Here is a 15,677-nt window from a genome sequence, read left to right as displayed (position 1 = left end):
GCGCCGCGCCCGCGTCATCGGCACGGCACGCGGGGCGCCTGATTTGCATAGAGCAGGCGGCGCCGCCCGCTTAGTTTGCATGCAGCCGGACACCGCCTGCCATCTCATTTGCATAACGCCAGGCGTTGCCGTGAGTTGCTGTCCCCTCCCTTCCCCGATGATCACCTCCCATGTGATTTGCATAGCCCGCCTGAATTTGCATAGAGGCGCGAGCTCCGTTCCCCTTTCGTCACCGTCCATCTCATTTGCATGGCGCGCGTGCTCCCGTTCCCCTCTCGCCCCGCCCACCGCCCTCCCGGTCTTATTTGCATACAGCGCGCGGCTGCCCCGCCCTCCCGGTCTTATTTGCATACAACGCGCGGCTGCCCCGCCCTCCCGGTGTCATTTGCATACAGCGCGCTGCTGCCCCGCCCTCCCGGTGTCATTTGCATACAGCGCGCAGCTCTCCCCCCTTCCGGTCTCATTTGCATACAGCGCGCGCCCCCGCGCGCGTGACGCGGGCCCGTTTTCCCGCCCCTTTTCCCGCGTGTGCGCTCCCCGGGACCCGGTTTCCGTCCCCGCTCCGCCGTGTGCGAGCTCCTCCGGTCATTTGCATGCGATTTGCGTACGGCGGGGCGCGGAGCGGCGGCGCGGAGCCATGTCGGCGGCGCCGCGGGGCTGCGCCGGGGCCCCGCGGGGCAGGGCCGGCGAGAAGCAGTGCTGTGAGTAGCCCCGGCGCGGGCGGTGCGGGGCAGGATGCGCGTTCCGTGTCCCGAAGAAACGGGATCAACAGCGGGAAGGGGGGGAAGGCTGCGCGGGTTTGCCCCGAGCCTCGCGTCCCTCCGTGCGCGGATCCCGTCCCGCTGCCTGCCCTGGCTGTCCCCTCCCGCCGCTACCCTGTCCCCAACCTCCCGGCTGCTGCCTCCATCCCCATCCCGTGCTTTTCGCCCCAAATCCGCCTCTCCGCGGGCCCTTTCGGAGCTTGCTCGGGCCGTTTGCTGCGAGAACGTGACCGTTTTGTTAAAAACATCTTTCGTTCGCCCTTGACGGCGCCTGCCCGGGCGGTAAATGCTTTTAACACTAAAAGCCCCATTAGGCAGCGGTGCTGCCGGTCCGCCTCATTAGCAAACACCTGGGAGACCACAGAGTGATCACAGCAGCTCATTAACGGCAAGGACACCACGCGAGCCCGTCCTGGGATGAGCGGAGGTGCTTTATCCACCGGGAGATGGGATGACGCTGTGCTGGGTCTCACTTCATGCTCTGCAGCGCCCCTGATGCTGTTTTGGGGTGGTTTTGGGGTTGGTGTTTTTTTTTTTTTTTTTTTTTACAGCATGGGCTTCCTACATGACCAACTCCCCGACCCTGATCGTGATGATCGGGCTGCCTGCGAGGGGCAAGACCTACATGTCCAAAAAGCTCACCCGCTACCTCAACTGGATCGGGGTGCCCACCAAAGGTGGGTGTGCACGTCTGGGGACGTCCCTGCCCGGGCTGTGACGCCTGCCACTGGAATGCCCTGACCCTCTCCTCTCCTGTGTGTGAAGTGTTTAATTTAGGGGTGTACCGGCGCGAGGCAGTGAAGTCCTACAAGTCCTACGACTTCTTCAGGCACGACAACAAAGAGGCCATGGAAATCCGCAAGTGAGTCCCTGTCGTGGGCTGGGTGGCTCCGTGGAGGGCTGGGGACGCTGGGGTCTTGGCAGGCTGTGGGAATGAGGAGCAGAAAATAACCACGAGTGCCCGGGGAAGGAAGAAGGAACAGCACAGCCTGTGCAGGGATCCTGCCAGGCATGGGCGTGGGAGTCTGGGGCTGCCACAAAGCTCAGGGTCAGGTCACAGTGGAGGTGCCCCAGGATCTCTGGGGCTCTTAGAACAGTGCAGGGGTGCGAGGGAGGTGTTTGAATCCCTCCCTGCTGGCTCAGAAGCTTTGCTGTGGGAATGCTTTCCATTAGCTGTGACCATCCCTATTTCTGTCCTGCAGACGCTGTGCCCTGGTGGCTCTGGAAGATGTGAAGTCTTACCTCTTGGAGGAGTGCGGGCAAATAGCTGTAAGATCCTCTGCACTAAAAATAGTTTCACATCAGGGCAGTTCAAAGCTGCCTGGAGCGCTCGGGGACCTGGTTTGGGGCTGGAGTTTAAAAGTCTTAAGATAAACTTGCTCAGTGCTCATTCCTCGTTTTCTGCCAGGTGTTTGATGCGACCAACACGACTCGGGAGCGCCGGGACCTGATCTTAAATTTTGCTAAGGAAAATGCTTTCAAGGTAGTGCTTTAATTGTGTGTGTGGTTAATTGTGTGTTCAGTTTGCAGTCGCTGTGGCTCCCTGGCACAGGAGCTCAGGAGTTTTGACTGAAATGTGCTTCCTTGCCTCCTCCCCAGGTGTTTTTCGTGGAGTCTGTCTGTGATGATCCAGAGGTCATCGCTGCCAATATCCTGGTGCGTGCTGCCCTTCCCAGGCTGGGCTGCCGAGGCAGCTCAGGCTCTCAGTGCCAGGTCACAGGCTCGGGGAGCTCGTGGGGATCTCTGCAAACGCCTCCCTCTCGTGTTTCACCTGGGGAATAGGCAGCTGGGATTTGCAGGTTTATTAAAAGCCAGAGATGCCGTTATGTGAGAATGTGGAAATCAAGTGGAGCCGGGGAATGGGTGACCTTGAAGCGCTGTCCTGGCAAGGGAGGGAGGGGCAGAGCTCTGAGCCAGCGGTGTCTGTCAGGGCCAACCCCTTCAGTGCCTTTAGAGTCGCCCTTTGTTTTCTCTCCAGGAGCAGGTTTTTCCTCAGGGCAGCGTCAAACAATGTGGATTTGTTTCAAAAGAGGGGAATGTTATTCATCGTGGCTTTTGTTCCCTCTTGAGTTTGCTTAACTCGGCTGTCTGTTGGGCAGGAGGTGAAAGTTTCCAGCCCTGACTACCCAGAGAGGCACCGGGAGAATGTGATGGACGATTTCCTGAAGAGGATCGAGTGCTACAAGGTCACCTACCAGCCTCTGGACCCGGATGCTAAGGACAAGTAAGCAGATCCCTTGGCACATCCCTTTGTCCTTGGGCACATGAGCTGCTTTGCTGTTGGGATGCTCCAACACCTCTGCTCTCCCCAGGTGTGACTGTGTGCAGGTGAATCACAGGTCCCAAGGGAGATTTGAAGGGATTTCTCTCTATGTGCTGCAGAATCACAGGATGGTTTAGGTTGGAAGGGATCTCAAAGCCCATCTCTAAGAGCCATGGGCAGGGACACCTTCCACTATCCCAGGCTGCTCCAAACCCTGTCCAGCCCAGCTTTGGTCACTTCCAGGCATCCAGGGGCAGCCACCCTGTGCCAGGTCCTCCTCTCCCTCCCAGGGAAGGATTTTTAAGCCCAGCAGTTCAGAGCCTGTCCTGCCTTTCCTAGAGGAGCAGTAGCTGGGTGACACCCGCAGGTGCTTGTGCCTCGTTTTTCAAACCACCCACGTGGGTGTTCTTACTTTGTGTCCACTCCAGAGATCTTTCCTTCATTAAAGTGATCAACGTGGGCCAGCGGTTCCTGGTCAACCGAGTCCAGGACTACATCCAGAGTAAAATTGTCTATTACCTGATGAACATCCACGTCCAGCCACGCACCATCTACCTCTGCCGGCACGGCGAGAGCGAGTACAACCTCGTGGGCAGGATTGGTGGGGACTCTGGTCTGTCAGCCCGGGGCAAGCAGGTACGTGCCCAGCAGCCCCTGGGGGCTGTGGCTGTGCCCTGGGAGCCAGGGCTGGTGCCTTGGAGTGGCTGCCCAATACAGATGATGCCTTAAGTTTTAGCTTTCGTGTTTCTCAGGTTCTGTGCTGACTTGGTGTGGGACTCTGAAGTTTGTACTAAGTGTTGTAAGTTCACTTCACAGAATCACCAGGTTGGAAGAAACCTTTAAGATCATTGAGTCTAACCCAGCCCCAACACCTCAACTAAACCCTGGCACCCAGTGCCACATCCAGTCTATTTTTAAACACAGGGCTGGTGACTCCACCACCTCCCCAGGCAGCCATTCCAGAACTTTATCACCTTTCTGTAAAAACTTTTCCCCAACATCCAACTTAAATTTCCCTTGGTGCAGCTGGAGACTGCGTCCTCTCATTCTGTCAGTTGCTGCCTGACACATTCAATTCCTTCAGAATTCCTGACCTTTTCTCAACACTTCTATCATCTATCCTTTTCTCTCTAAACCAGTATCTCCTTCATATTCTGTCCTAATCACTGCAGAATCATCTGCATTGGCTTTCACTACATATGCATCACCTTTTCAGTCTATACAAATTATTGCAGCAAATTCCTCTTCCTTGGCCAGGCTGATCCCCTGATATTCCTTTCTGAAGCCTCACATAACTTATACTTTCAAAATAAGACTCAACTGAAAAATACAGCCCAATAGAATCAGAAAATGCTCCAAAGTACAGTTGAAAAAGCAAAACAGAAATACTGGAAATAATGCCACTAGAACATAGGTAATACCTTAATGAAAATATATTCTGATGTAAACTGTATCTAGTTTTCAAACAGTTAGACAAAAGAGTCCTTTTCCAGCTTGAGAATCAAGCACAGCCATTACCCAAAAAGCATAAACCACAGTGAATTGAGGGGAGCAGACCAGCAGGATGGGACCTCATCACCTGAAGCTGTAATTGGACAATTAACCCCAATATGGAAATGGACCAAAACTTAAAACCAAAAGTGTAAAAACTCAGAAATCCATCTTGAATCCATCCTGGGTGTAGCCCTGGTGGGCCTCTTGCACTGCCCAAGGTGTATCCTTTAAAGGCCTCTCAATAAATACCCACTTTATTGTTTTAACTCTGTTTAGTCTCTGTTCCAGATCAGCCTCTCTAAGCATCACAGAGGCTGGGCAAGACTAAGAGAATAAGAGCAGGTATTTATTAAAGGCCTTCAAGCCTCCCAGAGGCTGCACCCAAGATGAATGATGGTCATGAGTTTCTCAGACTGAAATAAGTTTGGTCCATTTGCATACCAGGGGTTAATTCTCCAGTTCCAACTTCAGGTAATGAAGTCAGATACCCCCAGTTCACTTTTGTTTCCACTTTTCTCCTTGTTCCAAGCCCAGAGGGATTGTTTTGCCTGACCAAAATGTGAAGACGGTAGTTAACACTTTATATGGAGTTTAGAGTTAGGCACTAATGCAGTACAGGATTTGAAAATTATAAAGGCATCTAAAATCTGAAGGCATCAGGGCCCCACATCCCCCAAGGATGCTCTGGGCAGCTGCAGCTCCCCCTGCCCCCTGGTGCCTTAGGATTTTAACTTTTATGTATTTCATATATTTGTAACCCTGCAGTTCTGTAGTGTATAACTCCAAACTCCACACACAGTGTCAGCTGCTGCTTTCCCATTTTGACAAAACAATTCCTCTCCAGGCCTGGCAATCAAGGACACCTCACTGCCTCAGGCCCTGAGAGATGGAAACAAAAGTGAGTTGGGGGGAGCAAACTTGGGGTCAATGCCTTCATTACCTGAAGCTGTGATTAGAACATTAACCCCCAACATGCAAATGGCCCAAACTTATAAAAGTGTGAAAACCTGTGAGCCCTGGTCCATTTTTGGGTGTAGCCCATGGGGGGCTTTGTCTGCCCTAAATGTACCTGAATATTTATATTCAATAAATATAGCTGCTTTTTATTCCCTTGATTCTGCCTGCCCTGTGTTTTTAGTGGTCCCAAAAAGGCATCACCCTCCTCCTAACCTCCTGGAGCTTTTCTCCCCAGTTTTCCCAGGCGCTGAAGAAGTTCATTGAGGAGCAGGAGATCGTGGACCTGAAGGTGTGGACGAGCCAGCTGAAGAGGACAATCCAGACAGCCGAGTCCCTGGGGGTGCTCTACGAGCAGTGGAAGATCCTCAACGAGATCGATGCTGTGAGTGAGAGGCTGCTTAAAAACCTCAGCTTTTCTAGGTGGGAAATCGTGTTTAAAGGCAAATTAGATCACCACGAACGCAGCTGTTCTCTCTTGATTTAAAGCCATGTTTTTGTATCACGGACCTCAGCCTTCCAGGGGCAGGTTTGGGGTGCTTGGGTACAGGGCTGAGAGTGTTCAGAGCTGCCAGGTCTTGCTGGGGACGTTCCAGGTGGTGTGGAGGTGGAAAAGAACACTGAACATCCCAGACATCTGTCACGCCCTCCTGGCTGGGCAAAGGTTGCTGCTCCCACTCTGATTCTCTCAGGAAATTGCAGGGTGGTTGCTGGGGAAGCGAGGGCTCATTTTTCACCCCTGGCAAACACCAGGGATGTCATCCTTTCTGGTTTTGAGATAAAACCAAAGCCCAGCCTCTTCAAACCACCCTGGAACCCACACTGAGGGCAGGGCTGGGTCAGATGCAGCACCTAAAATTTCCATGCCATAAAGGGAACCCTGATCTCAGCCTCTGCTTTTCCTTCCCTCCCTGCTGTGGCCTCCTTGGCCCTCTGATGAAATGAGCTTTGTGGTTTGAGTTTTTCCTTCCCTCAGGGGGTCTGTGAAGAAATGACCTACGCAGAAATTGAAGCCAAGTATCCAGATGAGTTTGCCATGAGGGATCAGGAGAAATATCTTTATCGTTATCCTGGAGGGGAGGTGAGGACCCTAAAGAAACAACAACTATGCACAGTGCAGTGAAACAAACATTTCTGTGTGGGGTTGGAGTTAAAACTGACTCCAGTTGAAGTTACTCTGCCAATATTTGTATGCAGAATGGCAAATTTGCATCCTAATGAAAACATTTAGGATCTCCAGTTCTCTTTTGGGGGGAAATGTTTCTTGATTTCCCTCACGGGGGTGTGCAGATGGTGCTTTTCAGTCCATTCACTTGGCCACGTGCTGGATGCTGCCCTCAGACACGGAGGGGGTTCTGCATCCCGGGCCTGAATTGTCACTGAGAATGTCTGGGAAACAAAATTACCATGGGTGTGGCCTGGAGTCACTTCTGGCTTTACTTCACAACCCGTTCAAATGAATCATTTACTGTTTTATTTGGGTTTTTTTCCTGACTGCACTCATTGAGTTACCTGTAATCTGAGCCCTCCCACGGTCTGAGGGTTCTGACACTGAAATTCACTTTCTGCTGTTGCCTTTTTTGGGTCCTTTTTTACTATTTTTACCACATCACCCATAACCCCCTTTAGCTTTATGCTGCTTTAACTGATATTTCCCTGAATGTGACGCTGTTAATTGCCACCTGTGTTTAACCCTGTGTTTACACAACCCCTTGACCAATTCCTGTTTGGTTTTCCAGTCCTACCAGGACTTGGTGCAGCGCCTGGAGCCAGTAATTATGGAGCTGGAAAGGCAAGGCAACGTCCTGGTTATCTCCCACCAGGCAGTTATGAGGTGCCTCCTGGCTTATTTTCTTGACAAGAGTGCAGGTACAAAAATAAAGGGATGATTCTGGGGCTGGCTCCTCTCCCTGCTTCCCCTCATGGGTTTTTTTGGGAGGGTGGTTTGGAATGACTGGGTGGATTTTTATTTATTTTTTTTTAACAAGGTGAGTTTTTTTAACAAGATGTTTAAAAACGGAAGAAAGGAAACGTTTGAGCAGTGCTTTAACCCTTGCACTGCAGCAGTGCAAGGAGCTCCCTGGGGATGTGCTGCTCTTTTGCTGCCCAGATGTTGTTTCTGGAGCTGTTTTCAGCAGTAGTGCGTACAGAATGTGTAGGGAACTGGTTTTTAATGTAAAGAAAAATAAAAATTCGTCATTTTCTGATAAACTAAAGACCTTAGTGGCCTGGAAGGGTTGGCAGGAGTGCTCCATCCCAGGCAAATGCTGATTTCTTGCACAGCACACACACTGGAAGGTTCCAGTCTGCTGCGAGCTCCAGTGAGTGGCACTAGAGCTTCATGAAACTTTTAATGACGTTAATAAACTTCTAACCAACTTCATAAACTTTTACATGCAGCTCTGAGTAACTCTCCTGTGAGCCCTGGCAGCTGTTGCTGAGGTGCTTTCCCAGCCCTGTGCCCCTGGAGAGGTTTCCTCTGGCTGGCCCTGTGCACTGGAAATGGAATGATGGAATTGTTTGGGCTGGAAAAGCTCTTTTAGAGGGTGGAGTCCAACCCCTCACCCAGCACTGCCCAGTGCTGGAGGGCCCTGAGCCAGCTGGCCCAGCCAGGCTGGGCCCCACTCTCATTTCCAGCTCCTGTATTTTGATTTTCTGTGTCTCACTGCTGGCATCAGTGAATGTCTGGGTGCCATCCACAGGCTCTAAATCCCAGGACAATTTCCATTCAATCCTAGGATGGTTTGGGTTGAAAGGACCCTTAAAAGGGTTTAGTCCAACCCCTGCTGTGGGGCTGGGAGGGGACAGGGGGGCTGTGGCATGCCAGGTGACCCCATAACACCTTTCTCTGCCCTAGATGAGCTGCCCTACCTGCGCTGCCCCCTCCACACCATTCTCAAGCTCACACCTGTTGCCTATGGTAAACAACTGCTTTGCTTTAATTTTTAATTTTAATTCCTGCCCTGGTTTGTGCGTGGGGATGTTATGGGCAGGTTTGTGTCCGTGTGTGGCAGCACCTGGCCATGCTCTAGAAGCTTCTGGTAATACATAAAGAGGTTATTTCCTGGTTAACATGTGAAAAGTTAACACAGGAAAGGGTTCTGGAGGGGTGGGGGTGTTGGGGGAGCAGATGTGGAGGTGCAGGCTCTTCTCCCCTGGCCTCTCTTTTAAACAACTGGATTTTCCCTGTGGGTGAGGAAGGCTGTGCCTCCAAACTTGGGGTGCAGTCAGCTAAAATTGGCTTTTCTGTGCAGCCCAAATAACTCAGGGCTGTGCTCTCACACTTAAAAACCACCAAGTGTAAAATTCTGTTTGTGGGGTGAAGCGTGGATTTATGAGCTCTGTTATTTTTATAAAGAAGAGATTTATTCCTGTTCATTTTCCCTGCTGGTTTTTTAATAAATTACTCACACAAACTTCTCTTTCTCGTGGGTGAAGGCTGCAAGGTGGAGACAATTACCCTGGATGTGGAAGCAGTGAACACCCACCGGGACAAACCCTCCCTGAACTCAGTGAGTTTTGCTGCACCCCTCTGGCTCCACCTTTTCCAAAATAAGTCACAAACCCTCTTAAACACGTGCTAGAGCTGCCTGGTGGCTTTCAGTGCACAGAAGGATTCTCTTCAGAAATAACCCCCAAAAGCAGAATTAATTTTAAGGTGCATTAGTGCTTCCCAGGCCAGGGGGGATATTTTGCAGGGCTGTTGTAGGGAGCAGAATGGGCAAATTTAGGGCATAGATTTTAAACTCCAGGTCTTGTTCTCAGCCCTCAGTGCAGTGTTTGTTGCTGATGATTATTGGTAATTTCAAAAAGACTTGGCAAAAGGGTTGAAGCGGGTTTTTCTCCTTGTCTTGATGAGTTTTCTCTTTCTGAAATCCTCTCTCTGCTGTTGTTTAAATTACTGTTGACCATCTACCTTGTAGCCACCTCCTAAATCTGGGGGAGCTGCTGATCTCTGAGGGCCTTGATTTTGCAAACCCTGTTTTCCAAAGGGACTGTCAGGGAAGGCCTCAGTGATTGCCTCTAATTAATTCCCCCAGTTAGAGAGCACAAACCAGCTCTGCTGGCTCACAGGAAGTGTGAATGCATCTGATTTTAGGTTTTGTACATTTAGGCCTTTTGTTGTATTTTATGAAGATCCCTTGGGCTGGGATCTGATTATTCCTTTTGTGCCGAGGGACTGGGGAAACTGGGAACCTGCAGCTGTGGCTGGAGGCTTTGTGGAGCTGTCAAATGCCAAACTGAGGATATTGGGCATGATTTGTGTGGTTTCCAGCATGTCCCTGCTCACGGCAAGGGCTTGCATTGGGTGATGTTCAAAGGTTCTTCCAACCCAAACCACTCTGGGATTTATCACTTCTCCAACTTCTCTGTGATCTCTGCATGGAAATCATTGCTGCCCACTCGGAGGCTGCTTCTGTTCTTTTTTTGCTTGGGTAGCACAGCTGCTGTGGGGCAGAAGAAACAGGAAGAAGGGAGAATTTTCTATTTGCTTGTTTCTTTTTCCCCCTAAATTGATCGTGCAGAGAGGAAAAAACCTAAAAAAACTAAAAAAACAACCCAAACAGAGCCACCTAAGCAAAACAAAAGTCCCAAAGGGAAGTAAAACTGCTGAAAAATCACTTTCCAGTTGTCTCCAAGATGGATGAAGTTGTTTCCCAAGCTGGGGAAGGCACAGCTCGATGCGGGGGCACTGGGACACTCAAGGTGGGGTGCTGGAGGTGTGTGGCGTGGCTTTAAACTGTGGTTCCCCCTTTTCATTCCTGGTGATTCCCTCTGTGTGGGATCAGCACGACCTCCCCAGCAGGCAGAGCCCTGTGAGGATGAGGAGGAACAGCTTTACCCCGCGGGCCAGCGCCGACACCGTAAAGCGCCCGCGGCACCACAGCCTGGGCAGCAAACCCCTCCATCTGCTGGGGCCTCTCCCATCCCTGGAAGCTCGAGGGCCTTTCCCATCCCTGGAAGCTCGAGAAGGGGCTGAGCAGCCACAGCTGGAAGTCACTGTCCAGGTGGTACCTCCCCTCTGCTCCCCCTCCCCGCCGTCGCCCGTGGTCCTCTCCGAAATCCAGACCCTGCCCAGGATCTTGAGCAGGGTCTCTGTTTCTGCATGGAAATCATCCAGCCTGGATTGGATTAAAGAAAAAAAAAAACAGCTGAAAAACCCCCTCAAAACCAACCCCAAAACATAAAAATCCCCCCTGTCCAACTGGAACTGTGGTGCCAGTCTTTCAGAGTCAGGCTCCACGCAGGCAGGTGTCCATCAGTGCCACAGGGTTTTGGCAGGGGGCTTAATTCTGGATAGGATTTTGCTTCTGGGCTAAAACCTGATTGGAAAAGTTACAAATACCCTCTTTGTCCCAGTTTTTTTACTGCTGTCCTGCCTTCTACCACCTCCTGCTGCGACACAAACCTGCCCTGGGCTGACACGAAATTTTGGGGCTGCCTCACTCCTCCCCTCATTTGCTTTGCTGCTTTTCCTATTTCAGTCTCCTTTAAGATGCACTATGAGCCCTGCTGTGCTTCTCTGTTTCCTTTGCAGCCTCCAGAGGGAAATGCTTGCCTCTGAGTGCCACTGCAAGCAGCTTGGGTGTGCTCTCTTTGGGGTTAGTAAGTCGGATTTCTCTTGATTCGTGTTGCATGGAAGCCACTCTGTGCAAAGACAAACCTGTGGAGCAGAAGGAATCTTATGCTGGATAAAAGCTGAGATTCTGGGGGACCTCAGTGGGGGCTGAGCCTGCTGATCCAGGGGCTCCAGCTGGGCTTGAGCTGGCTGCTGCAAATCGTGGGTTTAGCCCAGCTTGCTCCATCCCTGGATCAGGACATGGGATGGCTCATGGTGCTGAGCAGGGCACCCAGGACAAGGTGTGGTGACATTGCTGCTCTCAGGGATTCTGCAGAGTCACTGGATCGTGGATTTATCTTTGATTTTCACTGAGTGTGTTCCTGGTGTCTGTTGGGCCCTGAGTGAGGCAGAGGAAGGAGTTTTATCAAAGCTCTAAGTATTCATTGTGGTCAGTTTGCAAGATGGTCACTGTGGTGGCTCTTGGGTGGTTCTGGCAGTGTGATTCCCCACGGAGAGGGCAAATAAAAGTGAGCAACCCTGAGTAACCAACCTCCCTCCTTACTCCTGAGCTTCTCCACCTCTCTGAGCTTGTGTGGGCTCAGGCTGCGATGGGAAAACCCTTCAGGGGGGCTTGGCAAGAGTGGAACAGGTCTTTGTGTGTCAGACAATAATACCCTTTTCTGACCCAGAGATGGGGCACCTGAGAGGTGTTTTAAAAACTTTTATTCCATTTTCAGTCTCATTTGAAGGGTGAGACAATGTTACAATTCACACCATCACAATCAGAAGTTAACTATTTCCTGATTACAACACATTGTGTTTCTTGGCCTATCAGCTTTTGCCACACTGTGCTGTAGATGCCTTAAAGCCAAACATCTAAAACTACCCCTCATGGGTCCCACTGCACACAATTCCCACATTTGTGTGCTGGGATGGAAGGGATGAAGCAAATCCTCGGGTGGCTCCTGCCGTGGGCAGCAGCTCCATGGAGCTGGATTCACCTCTCCAAGAGCTGAGCTGTCTCCAGCTTTACCCTCTGCTGCCTTCCTTGCTGTGACCTCTCCTGTTTCTCGTTTCCCTGCAGAGAATGGCCACTTTAGCAGTGTAGGGGTTCCTGCTTTCACCTCGCATCCAGCTGGGAATTCCAGGGCCAGGAGGAGCCGGGACTGGAGCATCCCTGGAGCACCGTGAGCCACCCTGGCCAGTACTCGCCTTGAACTGTGATTTTAGAGCCTGTCTGTGTCTTTTCTTTCCAAATGCTGCAATGTCTGTCCACGGGGCTGGAGAAGATTTCTTGTGGAGATTTTCCCAAGCTGCTTTTAACGCTCGTCGGCCAGCGCGTCCCGGGTGTTGAAATCGTGTTCCACGTCTTTCCTTCTGGCCAGGTGCCAAAATTAACCAGAGTGGGAGGACAAAACAATCATGTTTCTACTCGCTGAGGCAGCTTTTCTTCTGAAGAGGCATTTCCAGGCCAAATCCCCGAGGTTTTATTTCTCCATTTCCACGTTATTTCCAAGTTCAAACTCCATTTTTTCTGCTGTTCAGCCGTCCAGGGAGCTCCAGGTAGGGTTTGACTTTCCCTCCTTGAGTGCTGCTGTGAATCCCCCAGTCTGAGCCAGTTCCTTTGCCCTGGGAAGGCTTTTGCTTGGATGTGACACCCAGGTCAGCACATCCCTCCCAGGGGCTGCCTCCTGTGAGGGACAGATGGGAATAAACCCCCCTGCCCCTCTCTGGAAGCAGCACAGCTCCAGTGCTTGAAATCCCACCTCAAGCCCTATTTTAGCTTCTCCTTCCTACCTAAACTCCATCTTCTCACTCATTTTTCCTGCATTTTGGGGCTGTTTTATCCATTTACCCCAGAAAACGGGAGCATGGCTGGGACCAGCAGGGCTCCTGGGCAGGGTTTGCAGGAAGCACAAGGTTTTTACCAGTTTTCTTTATTTTACACCCAATTTTAGACCCGCAACAAGCTTTTAACTTGCCTATGAATAAGCTGTGAATGTTCCCAATGCTGCCTTTCACAGTTTTAAGCTGTTGTAGAGTTTGGAGCACAGGTGGTGCAGCTCTTGTGTGGCCGTGTCTTAACTTAAATCCTTCCCTTAAATCCCCACCAAACCCCAAATTTTCAGTTCTCTCCCACAAGTCTTGACTTGCATTTTGCCAAACTCCATTTTACCCCACTCCAGCTGTTCTTGCAATAAGGGCAGGACCCTCAGGTTGGGTGAAGAAAGGAACATTTGGGTACAGAGCAGGAGGCTGTTCTGGACCTGCTGTTCCCAGGTGACTCCAGGATTTATCTGAGCAATTCTGGGCCCCAGAAGTTGCTTATTTTAAATGTGTAAATAAATGTTGGATATACCCACAGCAGGGAAATTGTGCCCTGGCTGTGCAGGAGCTCAGCAACCCCAGAGCCTGAGGCTTAACCTGGGCATTTTGAGCTCAAACTTGGTTGTTTTAAACACTCCCAGGGCTGTAATTTGATAAAACTGAGATAGAGAGGACCAAGGCACTAATCTGGAGCCCTCAGGATTTCTGAGGGGCAGAAAAATGTATTGATCTAAAGGGATTGTGCCACAGAGGGGTGAAATTTGGTGGTGAGAAATTAGTTTTTTTCCCTCAGGGTTCTCCCCCCCCACCCCACCCCAGGTCTGGTTTTGGGTTTTAAATGTTTTTGTGCTTAGAAATAAACCAGAAAAAAAAAAAAAAAAAGATGAAATGTTGAAGGAAGAGATTTAGAGCCCGTCCATGGCAGTCCTCACTGTCACACTCCAAAATGCTCTGAACGCACAAACCCGTCCTTGTCAGGCCAGCTCTGACCAAACCCCTCCTGCTCTGTGGAAAAGGAGTGGAAAATGTACTGTAGGATGTTCACGCACAAAAATGCTGGGGTAACTTGCTGAAGAGTTCATTATGTTCATGTCACTGAGCAGAAAATGATTGTAAGGAGACAGAAATCTATATTTTTACCTGCAGGGATTTGTGAATGTCGCTGTTGATGTGTTGGTGGTCGTGACTTTTTTTTTTTTTTTTTTAATCACTGCTGAAAATCAGGGGTTTTGCAGTTTGGGTCAGTGGCTGGGGGTCCCTTTTGGGGGGCTGTGGGAGGGAATTTCATCCTTCTCCGCAGCGTTTGTGCCTCAGTGCTTTAATTCAAGCTTTTTCCTCCTGCATTTTAGCCTTGAAAAGGTTTAAAGCAAACATGTCTGGAGCAGAGCAGCAGCAGATTTGGGAGCAGATCATTGCCCTGAGGGTCCTGCTGAGCCCTCGGGGCTGCAGGGCTGGGGTGATGCCAGTGGGCATCTCCTGGCAGCTCCCTGTGCCAGGGATTTCCTCGAAACCACCTGATTTCCTTGGCACTGGGCGTGCAAACACCCCAGAACAAACAAACGTTGCACAATGGGGTTTTGAGATGGTTTTGGTGGAGCAGCTCAGCAGCAGCTCGTGCTGCCAGTGGGATCAGTGTCGTGGGCAGGGCAGGTGGAGGTGGGTTTGGAGGTGTGGATGTGAGCCTGGCACCTTCCTGAGCATTTCCCCAGGACTGGGGGGGGTTCTGTGGCCCCCTGATTTTCTGTGCCTCTGTTTCAAGCAGCACAGGTGGTGCTGGCTGCTGTCACCTTCAGTGGGACCTGCCTGCCCCTGTGTGTCACTGCAGAGAAAAGGGAGCACTTGGGCTAAAAACTGCTCCATCTCTGGGAAAAACTGAAAAATGGGGGAAAAGAGTTAAACCCAGCCTGGCTGGCTGATCTGTGTACACTGGCTGTGACCTCAGAGCTGTCACCTCTGCCAGGTGTCCCCTTCCTGGCAGCTCAGGTGGGTGACAGTTAAACCCAGCCTGGCCTGGCTGCCAAGGGGCCAAGGAGCAGCTGAGGGAGGAGAGGCACCAGCACCAGCCTGGCCAGAGCCACCAGCCCTGGGGTGTCCCCAACCTCGCCCCGTGCCCCTCTGAGGGGCTCTGGGTGAGCAGTGCCAGTGCCACCCCCGCTGTCCCCCCACTGTCCCCCTGCTCTGTTTGCACTGCAGCTCTGTCTGGAGTGTTTGGTGAGAGGGATCTTGCCCAGCTGCTTGTAAACTTTCCTGCTCTGCTGCCTTCTAAGTGTTTTTTTTTTTTAGGTTTAAAATGCTGCAGTGTCTGTCAGCTCGTGCTGTGTGTTGTGTGCTCTGTGCACTTGAGCATAAATATCTGTCAGCATTTATTTACAATAAAGAGACTTAAAAAACCACAGATAATTCCCTCTGTTCTTTTCCATTGTTTGCTCTAACTCTCCACTGTGTGCTGTTTTTCTGAGGAGCTCGGGGAGTCTCTGGGGTGTGTTTGGAGGAAGAGGGGCTGCAGGGGAGGGCAGGTGTCCTCTGGTTTGGGAATCTGAGTTGAAAATGGGGGCTCTTAAACCCTGCTGCTGTTTCCCTTCTCAGTTTTAAGGGTGTTTTTACTGGAGGTCAGAATCTCAGGGTTTCTGTGGAATTGAGCTTTAAGGTCCTTTCCAACCAAACCATTCTGGAATTCTCTGCGTGTTCAGCTCCGAGCGACGCTCCCGGGTCCTCCTGTGCTGCTGAGCTCCAGCTGGTGCTGCTCCCGTGGGATTGGGTGGGGCTGGCTGAAGAAACCCCTTTTGGAACGCTGGCCATGGCTTTCTGAGGTCAC

The 15,677-nt window shown here is 51.2% G+C and overlaps 1 protein-coding gene across 3 annotated transcripts; it reads left to right on the top strand.

The window, feature by feature from the left end:
* Window positions 1-177: 177 nt before the first annotated feature.
* Window positions 178-15,255, top strand: PFKFB2 (6-phosphofructo-2-kinase/fructose-2,6-biphosphatase 2). 3 transcript variants are annotated; one of them, XM_053963950.1, is made up of 16 exons: window positions 179-701; window positions 1,313-1,438; window positions 1,527-1,623; window positions 1,964-2,030; window positions 2,170-2,244; window positions 2,361-2,417; window positions 2,861-2,985; window positions 3,453-3,660; window positions 5,711-5,857; window positions 6,449-6,553; window positions 7,212-7,341; window positions 8,330-8,392; window positions 8,911-8,984; window positions 10,263-10,481; window positions 11,012-11,075; window positions 12,120-15,255. In XM_053963950.1, the coding sequence occupies exons 1-15, from the start codon at window positions 638-640 to the stop codon at window positions 11,036-11,038; spliced, it is 1,584 nt and encodes a 527-aa protein (XP_053819925.1). In that variant the 5' UTR covers window positions 179-637; the 3' UTR covers window positions 11,039-11,075; window positions 12,120-15,255. The 3 variants fall into 3 exon arrangements, 2 of the variants coding, with proteins under 2 accessions (XP_053819925.1, XP_053819926.1); XR_008434737.1 differs by having other exon boundaries at window positions 178-701; window positions 10,263-11,075; window positions 12,120-12,153; XM_053963951.1 differs by lacking the exons at window positions 10,263-10,481; window positions 11,012-11,075 and having other exon boundaries at window positions 540-701.
* The last annotated feature ends 422 nt before the right edge of the window (window positions 15,256-15,677 follow it).

The sequence above is a fragment of the Vidua chalybeata genome, chromosome 24 (genome assembly GCF_026979565.1).
Source record: "Vidua chalybeata isolate OUT-0048 chromosome 24, bVidCha1 merged haplotype, whole genome shotgun sequence".
Taxonomy (NCBI): Eukaryota; Metazoa; Chordata; class Aves; order Passeriformes; family Viduidae; genus Vidua; species Vidua chalybeata.
The sequence above is the reverse complement of the archived record's forward strand: the minus strand, read 5'-3'. Positions and strand labels throughout refer to the sequence as shown.